This window comes from Carassius auratus, chromosome 25 (genome assembly GCF_003368295.1).
Source record: "Carassius auratus strain Wakin chromosome 25, ASM336829v1, whole genome shotgun sequence".
In the NCBI taxonomy this organism is placed as follows: Eukaryota; Metazoa; Chordata; class Actinopteri; order Cypriniformes; family Cyprinidae; genus Carassius; species Carassius auratus.
Window position 1 is genome coordinate 17,027,855 of NC_039267.1, and position 17,133 is coordinate 17,044,987.

The 17,133-nt window shown below is 35.1% G+C and overlaps 1 protein-coding gene across 2 annotated transcripts; it reads right to left on the reverse strand.

Moving 5' to 3' along the window:
- Window positions 1–184: 184 nt before the first annotated feature.
- LOC113043555 (F-box only protein 31-like) lies at window positions 185–16,541 on the reverse strand. 2 transcript variants are annotated; one of them, XM_026203005.1, is made up of 10 exons: window positions 16,094–16,541; window positions 12,375–12,446; window positions 10,270–10,356; window positions 8,436–8,512; window positions 6,489–6,656; window positions 6,331–6,405; window positions 5,625–5,734; window positions 5,360–5,513; window positions 1,880–2,214; window positions 185–844 (listed from the first exon to the last, which is right to left on the reverse strand). In XM_026203005.1, the coding sequence occupies exons 1-10, from the start codon at window positions 16,464–16,466 to the stop codon at window positions 622–624; spliced, it is 1,674 nt and encodes a 557-aa protein (XP_026058790.1). In that variant the 5' UTR covers window positions 16,467–16,541; the 3' UTR covers window positions 185–621. The 2 variants fall into 2 exon arrangements, with proteins under 2 accessions (XP_026058790.1, XP_026058791.1); XM_026203006.1 differs by lacking the exon at window positions 10,270–10,356 and having other exon boundaries at window positions 16,094–16,539.
- Window positions 16,542–17,133: the final 592 nt, after the last annotated feature.

Genomic DNA, 17,133 nt, shown 5'->3' on the forward strand with positions numbered 1-17,133 from the left:
TTCTGACGGCACCCATTCACTGCAGAGGATCCACTGGTGAACAAGTGATGCAATTCTAAATGTCTCGGCATCTGATGAAGAAACAAACTCTTCTACATCTTAAATGACCTGAGGGGGAGAGTCTTCATCAAACTTTGATGTTTGTGTGAACTGTTCCTTTAAATAAGAAAATTTGTCTTTTTTGTAGTGTAAATGTTAAAGGATGTGATAAAACTGACAACATTTGCAGTGACAAAGCGGCTGGAAGTCATTGGTTTTCAGTGAACACTGGCGGAAAAAAAAATGGAAGTCTTTCCAAATATGGTGTGGACTTCTAATATAACTAAAGAAATAAACTGAATAAAATCATTTAAAAGCAACCGCAGATGTTGCCACACTGAGGACAAACACTTCTAAGATTATTTATATGCGGATGTTCACATTGTTGTCGTCTTCATCGCCATTTCCAGGTTACAAAAATAAATTAATTAAAAAGCTGATAAGAAAGGCCTGATATAAATACTGTATGGGCATGTGGCTTAAATACACCTGTGCGGATGCGAGCAGAAGTGTGTGTGTGTGTGTGTGTGTGTGTGTCAGCAGAGGATGTGCCTGATGAGAAAGGTAGTGTGAGGTTTGCTATCAGGATGTCCATGACTGCATGTTGCGGAGCATGGCCTCGAAGCGCTCCATGCTGGGGGCCTGAGCGTGGGACAGCTGGTCGGTCAGCCGACTGTACAGACTGAAGGACTTGAGCTCCAGCCAGATGAAGCCAAAGCGGTCGTCATCGAACAGGATGAACAGCCCCGGCGTGCGCTCTGGACTCGTGAAGCCGTGGCCGGCGATCAGGCCTGTTCCATAAAAACTGAAACACATAAAGATTATAATCAAACAAACTAACACTTTATTTGAAGGTGTCCTTTATACAGTGTAATTCTACATTTAAGTGCTGAGTAATATGAATCAACTACATGTACTTACTATATGGTTAGGGTTAGGTGAAGGGTTTGGTTTAGGGTTACTGCATCATTTATTGTTATTATAATAGTACATGTAACGTGTAACAAGAATACCTTCAAATAAAGTGTTAGCAATTTTTTTTTCATTAATTTAAAGAAAAATGTAAATATATTTTATATATTGTATATATTATATATATATATTTTGTATTATATTTTAAAGAATTTTAAAGTGCACTGCATATTCCTTTTATATCAATATATATTTAAGTTAGAATAATAAAACACAATTACACACACACACACACACATACACACACACTTTACAATTTAAGTAAAAAAACAACAGTAATTTAAATGATTTTCCATGTCGATTTTATAAGGTATCTATAGTATATATGAACATTTAAAATGATTACAAGAAGTGTATTTAATATTGTTTAATATATTATATATTTATTTCTAAGTTACATATAAATTATATACCTACATAAACTTAAGCTCATTTTAATAAAAATACAAATTTATATTTATATAAAATACAATGTTATAACTTTTTAAAATCTATTTATTATTGCATGTCACATTTTAAATAATTTTCTTGTCTTTTTTATATATGTAATAAATGCAATTTAATATTAATAGGCATAAAATATATATAAAAAATACATCAATATTTTATAAAATATAATAATTAATAATTAAAATAAATTAATTAATAATTACATTAACTGCTGTCTATTATTTCTGTATAAAAATATATAATTTTCATTAATTATATCTAATATTATAGAGACAAAACAAATATATAAAATTATTCAGTTTTAACAAATTAAATTCAGAAATGTATTTAAAATAATTAACTTATGCCTATTTTAGAAATTATAATCAAGTATTATTAATATAATAAAAATAAATACTGTAAAAATGATCAGACTCACCACATCTTGCAGGTGCGAGGATACACTTCATTACGGGCCATGACTCCCAGAGGCAGCACAAACGGCTGCGCTTCAGATGCAGAGCTGCAGGCAGCAGCTCCCAGCTCCACGTCCTCCACTCCAGCAGGGGGAGCCGTATCTGAGCCCTCTGCTGCCTCTGCAGGCTCTGGTGGGGCGTCCTGGGCCTGTAGACCCCTCTGGACCTCCTCGTGCACCCCCAGCACCAGACGAGAGAGCTCTTCCATGCTCCGCTGGTGCTCCAGGTCCGGCAGACGCAGCGGCCGGTTCAGGTCAATTTCTAACGTCAGCTGACCTGCTGGGACATTGGGGTCACCCTAAAAACAAACAAATGAGCTGATGAACACGCTAAATCACACATACTATAGGCGTTGTTGGAACCTTCATTTGAACTTTTACTTTTAAATAAATGTAAAGTTTGTGTAAATGTGGAGTTGAAAATGTGTTAATTTATTTATTATATTATTCTGTTCAGAGACAATATGGAAAAACATTAAATGACAAAAATCATGTGCCAAAATACATTGCTTGTATTTGCTTTGTATGTATAATTATTACAATTATATACTATGATATAAGAATCTATTTTCGATAATAATTTACTAAAATTATTTTGTATACACATTTTAATTTTTATATATACTAACAAATTATATCATTTCATGTATATTAATGTATTTTATTTATTTTGTCAAATTCCAAAATATACAATGAATTTGAATAATTTGAATAATAAACTACTAAAACTGTAAACTACAATACAGCAATATTTATTAGGGATGCACGATATTGGATTTTGGCCGATATTCGATATGCCGATATTTTCAAAATAATTTTGGCCGATGCCGATATCGATATATATACAAATATATACTGATATATTTAAACTTTAATTTTACTGAAGAGAAATCCATGTATCTCTTCTGTACTGATTCTACCATAAATTTATTATTTTACAAATGTAGACAGACATTCACATCTGAAAAACAGGTCAATTATTTCACTTGGAGAATATCGGTTTGGCTCATCGGCAGAAATATTCATATCCGATACTAGAGCTGAAACAACGAATCGATTTAATCGATTAAAATCGATTATTAAAATAGTTGTCAACTAATTTAGTAATCGATTCGTCGCTAAATAAATTTTATTTGCCATAAGCGGCTCATTTCGTGCATATTTCAAATCTGCGGTGACCAAAGTGTGGCAGTAATGAGCCACCGGAGGTTTTACTCAGCCAGTACAGCAGGTGAAGTAGCGAATAGCCAATAGCTGGCCTCGTTTTATGTCACGTGCTTCCCGAACAGCGTCTCTGCAGCATTCAGCGGGAAGTGGGAGTACTTTACTTTGAGCCTTCAAAATGAAGACTAACCTGTAAACTCTGCACTACTGAACTGTTTAAGGGGCCGTTCACATATCGTGTCTTTTGCGAGCTCAAGTTCGTTATTTCCAATGTAGGCGCGCAGTATGCACTCTCATAATGGAAGCGACGCGGTCGCGACACGCACGCGGTGCGATGCGCCCGTTTTTCCAGGCGCGTCCACACCGCATCCATTTATCCTTTGCTGAAATTTCCGGGTCTTCATGGAGAGGGCACGTCATGGAGAGAGCACGTCATGGTTGCTTAGCAAAGGCAGACGCCTCAGGGGCGCTTCTGCCCGAGCGCTTTGGAAAGAAGGAGAAAGCGGCGCGACTAGCGTTTTCCACGCGTTTTTAGGTGCGATATGTGAACGGCCCCTAAGAATTTTATTTGTGCAGATTCTCCAGTACAAGGTTGTTTGCAAATGTTTAGTCGTAAAAGCTGATAACATTGCTTTTTAACAGTTAACATTTAAAGCTTTACAAACATGTTATGTGATCAGTTTGTCGTTTACCAGTTCATAATTCAGACTTGCAGCCTAATTATGACTGAATGAGAGAGGTAAATGTTTGAGTATATTTAAAATGCACTTCTTTTCTAAGTATTCACTGCTCTTTTTCACACAGCAGATTTTTTGTGTGTGTCCCAATTTTTTTTTTCTGGACAACCTTCTGATGGATTTTACTTTAAATTGTGAGTTCCATTCAGGTTTCATGCCATTGGCACTTTTTTTTCGAAGGATTGTTTACAATTTCACAGCATAAGCTATAAAGCTTTTTCCAGTAAATAATAAAATACAATGCACTGCAATTTTATTCTGTTTTATCCTTATACTTCTTGAAAATATGTTCTCAAAGATTCCTTAAGCTTTGTTTGGGATGTTAAACTACTTTAGGAGCTCTAAGGACTGCCATGGTGAAAACAATATTTTAAATCTCCTTGTGAATTTTGCTAGAGTATGGGTCAGTGTTTTGATTGCAGAAGAGTTCGACAAAGGATTACTAACATAATAAAACAACTCCAGGTATATTTTTGATGAGGATATGACAATGCAAAATGGTTAAAATCTCTTAAAAATCTATGCTGCTGAATGATAAAGACCCTTTATTAATAATTTACTCGGGGAAAAAATGGAAAAAACTAAAATATATAAGTACATAAACCGATTAATCGATTAATCGTAAAAATAATCGACAGATTAATCGATTATCAAAATAATCGTTAGTTGCAGCCCTATCCGATACCGATACCGATATTGTGCCGATATTATCGTGCATCCCTAATATTTATATATTATAAAAAACATTTAAATAAAAGAAAAACATTAAAATGTATTTGTTTTATCTTCTTTTACACACACACACACACACACAAATAACTAAATTGTTTTTAATTAGGATTGTTTACACCGTAAGCCATTCATAGAAATGAATAATAATAATAATAGTTTTAAATGTAATGTTTTTAAATAAATGTGTGTATTTTGTGTATACAGAACAGTATTTTAATAAATACTAACAAATCTTTTTTTTAAGTGTTTTTAAATGTTTTATTTATTTTGTCCAAATATAATATGCTATTAATATTAGTAATAATAATAACTACTATTAATTTTATTATTACAAACTATTTAAACTATGAGCTACAATACTTTTTAAATAAAAAATGTAAAGTTTACTTGTATAATTTATTTTGTATAATTTATTTTAAGTATATATGTATACTCATATAATTTATATCATATATAAATATATTTAATATGTAAATGTAACATGTTTTTCTTAAATATATGTGTATTGATATATAGTCCCCAAAGAATTATTAGAGCCACAAGGAATTATTAGAGTTATTCTAATGATTCAATTATGCTTTTTTTCATATGAAAACATGCTAATTCAATGAAAGGACCAGAAACTTAGTGACAGGACAATTACAATACAATTAAGAAAACACAACTTTTCCTTGTCATTTACTGCAGATATCACACCGGACTGGAAAGTCTGACAGTATGTGTTGCCTCACATAGTAAAGGTTTGCAGTATGTCATGTTTTCCTGAGGATCGAAGGGCTCCAGTCCATATTTTCGAAAGTGTCAGACTCACGGTAAGTTTGGTGACTTTGGCCTTGGAGCCGTGGAAGCTCAGCATGATGATCTCCAGGCCGTGACTGCCGTACGTCCCTTTGAAGAGGCCCGGCTTCAGCAGGTCTGACGGGAGGCACGGGGGCAGATAAATCCGCCGGTACGTCAGGCAATTACTGAAACCAGGAAACACACGGTAAGAACACACCTGGCACCAGACGAATCAAACATTGATTAAACATTGATACCGCAATTCTGGGTGAGAAGGGGCGATGTAGGACACTTACTCGTATTGGCTGGTGTAAATGAACTTCATGAGGATCAACTCCTGCATGTGCTCGTGGAAAATGTCCTCCAGTGTTCTTCCCCATTCATCCTCCAACCACGTTCTGAACTCCTGCACAAACACACGGGGCTCAGTGTACATCCAGGAACTACAGGAGAGCCACGGTTTACCTCAAAATCTCTTAAAGGGATAGTGCACCCAGGAATAACAATTCAGTCATGAATAACTCATCCTCAAGTCGTTCCAAACCTGTGAGACCTTCGTTCATCTTCAGAACACAGTTTAAGATATTTTTGATGAAATCCGAGAGCTCTCTGACCCTCCATAGACAGCAATGATAACACCATGATCAAGGTCCAGAAATGTAGTAAGGACATCTTTTAAATAGTAGAGGGGTTCAACCATAATTTTGGGAAGCTAAGAGAATAATTTGTGTGCAGAGAAAAGGATAATAATGGTTTTATTCAACAATTCGTCTCCACCACATCATCCTATAGCACCATTTTGGAGAGTATCACATACGTAAACAACGTATGCAACATATGTACGCAGATACGTTTGTTTATGTTTATGCTTTGATCTGAACGTAAACAACGTTTCTGCATACATGCATTGTTCACATATGTGATACGTCATGAGGGTGAATAATTTATGACAGAATTGTAATTTTTGGGTGAACTATCCCTTTAAGGAGTCTGCTTTCCTACCTCTTGCCTTCCTCCAGGCATTCGATGGTGATCGGTCTGGTTGCATTTGGTGGAAAATTCATCTTTCTTCACAGTCTGGAAAGAAGAAGAAAATGGTAAATATCTTGTAGAATATAATGACACATGGAGCCATTGTGGTAGAAATCTGTCAGATTTACCTGGATGTCTCCTTTATGAGGGCCCTTGTGTCCATACATGCATTCTACCATGGCTTTGTTTTTCTCCCACATATGAATGCGGAAGAGCGGCCGTCTACGCATGGGGTCCTCCACACGGGGATCATGGGGCGGTAAATACATCCAGCCTATGATGAACAGCCCGTCAACCTAAAATAACCACCAAAGCAAAAAAGAGTTGCACATTTGAAATACAGTATAATTGTTCATTTATTGCGTGTCTTAAATATGCTGAATCTGATTTCGATTTCTTTTTAAGTTGTATGTTTAACAAGCCACCGGGTGAATTCCAGTTCGCACACAATTTCCCAAAACAATGAAGCAGGTATAAACTCGATAATAAATTCAGCTAGATACTAACACTAGCTAGATGCTAACGTGCAAACAAGCACACTTTAGCATACTTTTACTTATTACAGAAAAATATACTTAAAAATAGGTATAATAGGCAAGCAACGGAGACGGGAGCTCAGAGGAGAGAGCAAAACAAAACACTGGTATAATATAAGTGTAAAGTGAGAATTTGAAAAGAAAACTGTCAGAGGATTTCGATATAGGCCAAGAGGAGACCGTTTTTTACCTCTGATGTAAACTAAACTCGGTTAGCATATTCTCGCCGGAGCTTAGCCTACGCCAATGTCTTCCACTGGAACGCCACTCTCTCATGAACGAGCGTACGAAAGTTAGCAGAAGCTAGAGATTACAGTTTATAAAGTTTTAAATATGGATATTTTTCTAACACAAACACATTTGTTTTCACTTCAAAAGTTCCGTATTAACCCCTCGGAGCCGTGTGGAGCACTTACTATGATAGATTCATGCACTTTATTGGACTTCAATTTCCATTCACTGCCATTTTTAACGTTCAATATAACTCTGTTTGTATTTGCCTGAAAGAAGAAAGTCATATACACCTCCGATGGCTTGAGTGTGAGCACATCGTGGGGTGATTTAAATTTTTGGGAGACCATTTGGGTGATATTTCTGTCCTACCTAAGTAGATCTTTAAATGCAATTTCATGGTAAATATAGATTGTTTACTGCTGACTATACCGAAAATCAATTATAATAAACTTTAATACACTTCATACTGAAATATACTGTCATGTAATTACACATTTGTCATGATTAAACTGAAATTTTAAACTATTAAAATGAATTGAAAGTGATATAGAATAAAAAGTGAAAGTTGTGACATTTGTCAAGTATGGTAACCCATACTCAGAATCGGTGCTCTGCATTTAACCCATCTAAGTAAACACACACACCCTGAACACACACACCCGGAGCAGTGGGCAGCTATATATTTCAGGGAAGTCGTGGCCTAGTGGTTAGAGAGTTTGACTCCTGACCCTAGGGTTAGGGTTAGGGTTATTAACCTTTTAAAATCTGAAGAACAATTAGAAAATAAAAATAATAAACGGAGCAATTCCAAGAGGGTATTCACACCATTGGTGCTCGGCCCTAATAATTAAGAGCAAAACAAGTTTAATTGCAGTTAGCTACTGTATGCTAGAAGATATTATATAACGCTATTAGCTAGCAGCGTTAAAGCTTTTTAGCTAATATATGGTATGTACTAAAATAAACAGCATATGTTTATTTTATTTTTTTACTGGTTCACAATATTACATTAGAGTTGGGTTCATTCTGAAATGTCTGTTAAAAAAGATATATATGTTGTCATGTAATTTTGTCATCCATTGTCAAAATATCTATAAATAAATAAAACATTATTTTAACATTTTTATTGCATAGTATTACGTCCCATTACATCTGTACTGTGCTAATTTAATGATATTCATCGCCATAATCATCTTCTCAATACATAAGTGTTTTGTGACAATTCACACGTGTCATTTTCCACCAGTATCAGCTATCATTTTGCATTTGTTATCATTCTTTGTTGCTTTTTCTGTGTGATCTTACCACCACATTCAGCAGTCCTCCATAGGGCCCGATATCAGGCTGCCAGAGGCCCAGGATGTTTCTATAAGGATATAACACTGCAAAACAAGCACATGACCTTAAAACACCACACAACACACATAACAAACCCAGAACCAAGAACATTAGATGGGATTATATCACTTTCGGCATTGGGCATGAACTCATGAATGCACATGGAGTGTGTGAGTATATGCAACTTATCTGCCATGCAACAACTTGGAGCTAATATTCCCCCACGTCTGGTCACCTTTACTCATCTGCATCTCACACAGTCAGCTGATGTTAGTGTATCTACAGACGTCTGCACCCTTGTCAGCCTGTGTCAGTCACACACAATCATGCTGGACACACAGGCATGCTCACGCCTGGCAGAAGCTGCCCTTACGCCGCTGTCACATCAGTCTGTCCCAAACCAAGGCTGTGTCCCAATTTGCATACTTAGCCAACTAAATAATTAGCATCCATGCGTTCCAAATTGCAGTATTTTGCAAACCTTCCTGAATTACTTCCAGTAGAATAACATCTGCTTGTGCCTTATATTACCCACAAATCCTTGTGCTACAGAAGGAATGTGATGCCAAGACAAAATGTAAATAATGTAATAATATAATGAATTCAGCTAGATGAATGATGTACGAATGGATCAAAAATGGATGAAGGTAATAACAACACACTTTCCTACATGTGGTTTCTTGCTAGATAATGCATAGAAAAGTACATCAAAAGTATGCACCAGTTAACACTTTTATAGTGTAGAAGAACTATGCAGCTTGGGATTCAGCCTTAGAGGAATGTTCCACGTTCATAATAAGTTAAGAATCTGTGACACAACGTAGTGATTTAGAAACGAGTTATTTTGGAACTAAAACTATTTTACTACTTTTTGGTTATTAAAAATAAAGCTGAAACAATACGATTCTAGATAATAAATAAAAAATCAACCAATAAACTGAAAGGTAGCTTTAAAATAAATGAACTGAAGTCAAAGTACTAAAATGGCTAAAACTAATCAAATCGACAAACCACCTAAACTTAATTTTTTAATACATTCTAAGATTTTTACACACACACATAATATAATATAATATAAATATTTGTAAATAATATTCTTCAAATCAATTAAATAATAAAAACATTTTAAATGTCACAAGTAAATTTAGGCATCACAACAAAGATGTACAGTCTGAAAAACAGATATTGAGATTTTCTAAATAATCAAAGTGTTATTAAATTATTAATATAAAGATTATCTAGATGATATCAAAGATATTCTAAATTTAAAAATCTGTACAATTAAATAACCAAAGTACCAACACTCATAAATCCCTAAAAGAAAATCATTTGAACTCATTCCTTATTTACAGCAGAAGTTTTTGTCGTTTCCATACAAAAATCTGTTATTTGAAATCTAGAGTCGTCTAAATTGGCTTTCTGGATCCATATTGTGCAAAATATATATTTGCATATTCTGTTACTAGGCTTGCAGCTTTACAGAGACTTAATTGTTATTTTATTGTACTGTAATATATTACACTATCACAATTTTAAAACAATATTTACTTTTATCTTTCCGCACATTGTTTACCATTTACAATTTGCTTGTTTTTTTTGTAAATTAAGGAACGAGTCAGTAACATCTGCGATAATATAAATCTAACTATATGGTCTTAATTTATACCATGTTCGACAGCTCTACTTGAACTCAATGAACCTGGAACAGTGCGTCAGTAGCAAAGAGCATCTTCAGCCAGCAGCTTGACAAGCAGTGACTGGGCTCCAGCACGAAGCCTTCACACACACGGCCAGTACATACAGTGTGTGTACACGTCCCGATAGTCCATGTGCTCATAATCAGGGAGGAGCTTCATAAAGCGTCCCGACTTCACCTGCGGGTTCACACCTGGACATGTACGCAGGTGAGCGCGCCACAGGAAGAGGAGAGAGCCACAAGGCAGAGTGAGAAGCACACTCACAATGAACGTGTACAGGGCTGGGAGGGTGATAAGTGTTCGTCTGTCACTTCGGAGGATAATATTTACTTTATGTTGCATATCCACATTTTTAAATCAACTGGATTATACACAAATGTTGCACTGACTTCTGAGGAATCTTTCTCTATAAACACTATGTTTTCACCTGCTGAAATATTTTTGGTTGAAACAAACATTGATACTCTACGGACAAACTGTTAAATGCACATAAAATGTCTATTGAGAGCTGAAGTAAATGTAAAATGCACTGAGAAAATGACATGTAATGGGGTGAAGCGACAGCATTACATTAACAAACACATCTGATTTTACAGTTGAAAAGTATAAAGGACATTTAAAGAGATGGGACACACTAGATGTGATATACATGGGCTGATCAGGATTTTTACAGCTCACTAAAACTATTAAAAAGCATTTTTGGTAATTACAATAAAGCCAAAACTTTATTGAATAGCTTTAAAGAATAGCTCACCCAAAAATGATTTGGAGAAATTTAGCGGTTCATCACTTGCTCAGTAATGGATGCCCTGCAGTGAATGGGTGCCGTCAGAATGGGAGTCCAAACAACTGATAAAACATCACAATAATCCACACCACTCCAGTCGAGCAATTAATGTTTTGTGAAGAAAAAAAGATGTGTGTTTGGAAGAAACAAATCCATAAAGACTTCAAATCATTTCATCTGAATAAGGAGAGAAATCTGCACAGATCAAGCACCATCCACAAACTAAAAAAATAGTCCAAAACAGTTCAAAATGATTATGTTGGTGGATTTTAACATGAGAGGACAACAAGAGATGGACTTTTTAACTGGAGGAAGCGTTATTATGGATTACAAGATGATTTATTTATTCATTTATTCACTTATTTTTATTGCCACAAAAACATCAAAAGGCTATTCTCATAGCAATCTCAGAATAAATTACTCAAGGTATACAATTAACAAAACGTTATAAAATACATTTCAGATGTACAGTTTGGGCACCCCTTGCAGAATCTGTGAAAATATGAGTACTTTTCAAAAAATAAGAGAGATCATACTAAATGCATGTTATTTTTTATTTAGTACTGTCCTGAGTAAGATATTGTGCATAAAAGATATTAACATTTAGTCCACAAGACAAAAAAAAATGCTGAAATTATTAAAATAACCCCATTCAAAAGTTTGGGAACCCTTGGTTCTTAGTACTGTGTTCTGTTACCTGATGATCCTCGACTGTCCTTCTGTTTTGTGATGGTTGTGCATGAGTCCCTTGTTTGTTCTGAACAGTTAAACTGAGCAGCGTTCTTCAGAAAAATCTTTAAGGTCCTGCAGATTCTTCAGTTTTCCAGCATCTTTGCATATTTGAACCATTTCCAGCAGTGACTTTATGATTTTGAGATACATCTTATCACACTGAGGACATTTGAGGGACTCAAACACAACAATTAAAAAACATTGAAACATTCACTGATGCTCCAGAAGGAAACAAGATGCAATAAGAGCTGGGGGTGAAAACTTTTGAACACAATGAAGATGGCCAAATTTGTCTTATTTGGTTGAAATATAATTTTTTATAAGGGACTCATGCACAACCATCACAAAACAAGCTCTTAATGAAAGTTTTGTTTCTCAAACATCATTGGACTGGAGGGGTGTTTATTTGCTTTGATGTTTTTATCAGCTGTTTGGACTCTCATTCTGACGGCACCCATTCACTGCAGAGGATCTATTGGTGAACAAGTGATATATCGCTAAATATTACCAAATCTGTTCAGATGAAGAAACAAACTCATCTACATCTCAGATGGCCTGAGGGTGAGCAGATGTTCATTGGTGGGTGAACTATTACTTTAAAAAATCCCAACTGGGTATCATATTTCATTATTTAAAATCACTTGAACTGCCACAATTGGTGACTTCTGAGGTTACAGTAGATTTACTTACGTTTCACATACAGATCTCGGCTCGACATGCCCACGATCTCCATCTTCCGCAGGTCATCTCTCATACCGAATTCTGCAAGAAGAGAAAAACTCATGCCAAACTGCGCGAGCACAGTACAGTGTACTCAGTACTAAATGATGTGTCTTTAGTATCTTTCAATTCAGTATAAAACCGTATGCTAACAGTTTCTGTGCCGACCTTTAAGCTGATCACAACAGGCAAGTTTTCTGTGTTTTCCACTTGATTCTATTGCTGCAGTGGTGCTGAAGCCTGTTAAACAGATCTTAATCCTGAGATAAGGCAAACGACCCCCTCATGGCCCACATAAATGACATGCTATCAGCTTTTTGGCCAATCCCTGGATTTATGCACCAGAAAGTTCAAGTAACGTATTTCACTCCGCAGCAACACACTGACAGGCAAACATTAGCTCAAATGCATGTTCATTTTTTGCTACTATTGCATCTGAAAATCTTTTGATCTGTCCATCTACACAGCCTTTTAAGGATTTTAAATGCATGCCTATGATGCCTAAAAATATTGTTGTTTTATGTCCATTTAAGTTACAGGTCAATAGGTTTTAAGACACAGTTCATTTCTGGTTTAAAGTGCATGAATCAATCACCAGAGCACTAAACCTCAGGCAACTTTAACAGCTAAACATCAGAGATCAAGAACAAGGAGGAGGTTATGAAAAGAAGAAATCAAATGTATTCGGTGTTCATCATACATCAAACATCATATGATTCTATGAATGATCACATGTGAGTGTACACACCTCAATCATTATATAAAAGGGAGAAGAGAATATTATATTATTATATATTATATATATAATAGGGGTGGAATGGTTCAGCTTTTTCACAGTTCGGTTTGTTTCACGGTTTTAGAGTCACGGTTTCGATACAGTTCGGTATGTGCTAAGTTTATGGAAAAAGTACATTTTCTAATAAATAAAAAAGAATATTCTATCCAACTACAAGCAACAGCACAAATAAATACAATAGGGTAAAGATAAAAAAAATAAACAGTGATTTTCAGTTTTTTGTTTAGGGGGGTCCAGTATTAGTTTTTAGGTACAGAAATTGAATAAAGTAATCAAATGTAAAACAGCATTGCATATTGCACTGTATAAATTAAAGATTATTCTTTATTAAAGTTACGAAAGCTTTTTAATCAAGAGCAGTGACTGATTTCTTTGTTGTTGTTGTTTCTATTAATATAAAGACTGTCACTTTAAGAGAATGCACTGATACAGCAGGCCTACATTCAGCTGACTATGTCTGCTATACTGTAGGATACTTACAAAAACGGGCATTTTGACATAATTTTTATCTGAATTTGTCCTTTTAAACACAATACTTCAGAGAGAACTTAATATTTACGCTTCGGATGAGTGCACGCACAAATCTTCTCACTGCGCGCGCGAGCTCCTGTCAACTGACAAAGCTTAAATGAGTTTAGTTTAAACACATATTAACGTGTGCTATTCAGGTCTCACCCGGGTGATGTCGGTATAGATTATTCATATTGGAATATAGTTGTAATGTCTGGGAAGCCAGATTAGCTGAACCCTAATTTACAGCAAACCATATTACAGATGCTTTGTCAGATTTAAGTTGAACCGCGTTCCCAGCGCGTGCCGAACCATGTGGGGTGAGGTTTTTTTCAGCGAACCGTCACACCCCTAATATATATATATATATATATATATATATATATAAACATTAAATAAGACATGTACATATTATTATTTTTAAAAACACTTGTCAAAATGAGTTTATCAGCAAACACAAAATAAAGCTATTTGTGACTCTGTAGCACAAAAGCAGTGATAAGTAGCAGAGGTTTATTTGTAGCAATAAATAATAGATTGCATTGGTCAAAATTATCGCTTTTTCTTTTATGTCAAAATCATTAGGATATTAAGTAAAGATCATGTTCCATTAAATATTGAGTACATTTCCTACTGTAAATATATAATATAATTTTTTTTTATAAGTTACATGCATTGCTAAGAACTTAATTTGGACAACTTTAAAGGCGATTTTCGCAATATTTAGAGGTTTTTTTAACCCTCCGATTCCTGATTTGTGGTCCATCGTCACATATTTACACATAAATTCTACATGCAAATCATATATATTAACATGTACATACACACACACACACACACACACACACACACACACACATACATATATATATATATAATTATATAATAATATATTATATTTAGTGATTTCAAATGATTAATCACATCCAAATTAAGTTTTTGTCTACATTATATATGTATGTGTACTGTGTATAGTATGTACACACACATACATGCATGTATATACTTAAGAAAAATGTCTTACGTTTATATATATATATATATATATATATATATATTAGGCCCGGGACTTTAACGCGTTAATTGAGATTAATTAATTACACAAAAAATAACGCGTTAACTAAGATTAATTAATTACAGAAAAAAAAAATTCCCGCGTTTTTAATAACTTATTTTTGCACCGCGGAACGTTTCTCACTGGATGAGTTTTGGCAGACTGATTATACTGAAGCACCAACTAGCGTTCGCATATCACCGCAGCACATCGAGCCTCAAGTATCACCTCAACGCAAAACATATAGCAGCTAGCGAGGACTTTACACTTTATGTTGAACTATGTATTATTTTGTTGGTGCAACAGTTTATGTTGAACTCTTTATTGTTTTGGCCAAGGTCATTGAGAGTTGGACTTAGTATGTTATGGCCTCTGAAGCAACAGAGAGATGTTTTCTAATAGTCAGTGTTTCCAATGTTCTGAATGTAATTGACAGTATTGTGTTTTACTTAAACTCTTTACAGAAGGTTCCAGCACCTACAAGCTTCCTGAATTTCTGAAATGTAATATTTCTAAATTGTTTCTAAATATGCTATTGCTACTCTTCATGGCAAAAATTGCACTGGTCTGCTAGACTTGGTTGAACAAAAATAAACAATATTTTGTTGCTTAAGCTTATGTATTCAGTCATTATTCAATGGTATACTATAAATCCATGTGAAAAAAATTACTTCTCACTGTTCTCAGGTCAAATATTTATATGCAATTAAAATGCGACTAATTTCGATTAATTAATTACAAAGCCTCTAATTAATTAGATTAATTTTTTTAATCGAGTCCCAGCCCAAATATATAAATATATATATATATATATATATATATATATATATATATATATAAATATATATATATATATATATATATATATATATATACATACATACATACATACATATATATATATATATATATACTTATTTGTAGTAATTTATATGAATATAAATATATTTACTATATGATTGTATGTTCCTGTGGCTCAGTGGTAGAGCATTGTTTGAGCAGCGTAAGGTTGTGGGTTCGATTCCCAGGAAACATGTTAGGTAAAAAATGTTAGCCTGAATGCACTGTTAGTCTCTTGTCTCTTAAAAATGTACATAATAAAAATACACAGAACATATATTTCCAATAGCAATTTATTTTGGATGCGGTTAATCGCGATTAATCTTTTGACAGCACTAATTAATATATATATATTAATATATATATATATATCGGCCTATATGATAACGTTATGATAGTGTTTGAGTCGGTGTCATATCATATCAGTATCGAGTGTAAACAGAAGGCCGCTGTGTGTTGTTTGCTGTGTAGCAGCCATTATTACATTACCCTCGGTACATCTCCTCCTCCAGATCGTTTCCGTGTTCAGGATCTGCCTGAATTTCTTGCACACCAGCGCCAGGTTGGGCAGCGCAGCGCCGGGCAGAGAGGAGAAGATCTCCACCAGGAGCTCCGGCGGAAGATCCAGCAGTGACTGCGGGCGCGGCGGCCCGAGGACACCGGCTCCGCTGCTGTGACAGCTGCTGCCGCAATCGGACTCGTCTTTCGGTTTGCCCACGACCCTCTCCTCTTCCTCCTCCTCGTCCATGTCCATGTCAGAGTCGCTGTCCCGATGCGGCTGGCTGTGCCTCTGCCGCCGCCTGCAGCGCCGCGACTGTCCCGCTCCGCAGAGCCTGGCGCACACCGCCATCCGGAGCAACATTACATCATCCCCGAGCAACAGCCGCTGTCCCCCGCAGTGCTCCGCTGCCGCGCGCGCGACGTGCCTGGGCGTCTTCTCGTGACGACAACGCGTCGCTCAGCAGTACGTTTGGACGTCACAGCTTACAGTAGGTTATGAAGGTTGAATTTTGTGGTCACGAAAAAGAAATTACTTTGCTTCCTTTTTTTTTTCTCATTGTATTTAATCAAGATTATTTTGAAAGGATTTGGAATTCTATATTAACAGAAAAATGGAATGTATGATTTTGTATTCAATTTGAAATAAAATTCTTTTAATTGTAAAGAACAACATTTTTACATTAATTTTATTAGTAAAATATCATATGCATAAGAAGAAGTGGTCTCAAGGTAGACTTTAAATTGTACGTCAATCTCTTGGAACAAACAAAAAAAGCACTGAAAACATGTAATGCTCTGAAAACATTGACATTTATGTACATTTATTTTTGTCTCTTTTCTTTTTACTCTGTCAGCTAATGTTAATTTGATCATGTAAATATGAAAGACCTCTTGATGTGTCATTCACTGAATTAAAAAAAAAACATTAAAATAGAAGGTTTGCAAGGTTAGTTTTTAATTTGCTTACACATTTAAATTATTTTTTCGTTTTTAGTTTAACATTATTTGAGGCTTGGCTTTAAAAGCAA

What these genes read in the sequence shown, in the direction of transcription:
- LOC113043555 (XM_026203005.1), bottom strand. Translation starts at nt 16,466, where the DNA reads ATGTTGCTCCGGATGGCGGTGTGCGCCAGGCTCTGCGGAGCGGGACAG. An exon ending in CCGAGATCTGTATGTGAAAC is followed by an intron (nt 10,357 to 12,374) that starts GTAAGTAAATCT and finishes GTACATGTCCAG; the next exon opens with GTGTGAACCCGCAGGTGAAG. An exon ending in CTCATAAAGGAGACATCCAG is followed by an intron (nt 6,406 to 6,488) that starts GTAAATCTGACA and finishes TCTTCTTTCCAG; the next exon opens with ACTGTGAAGAAAGATGAATT.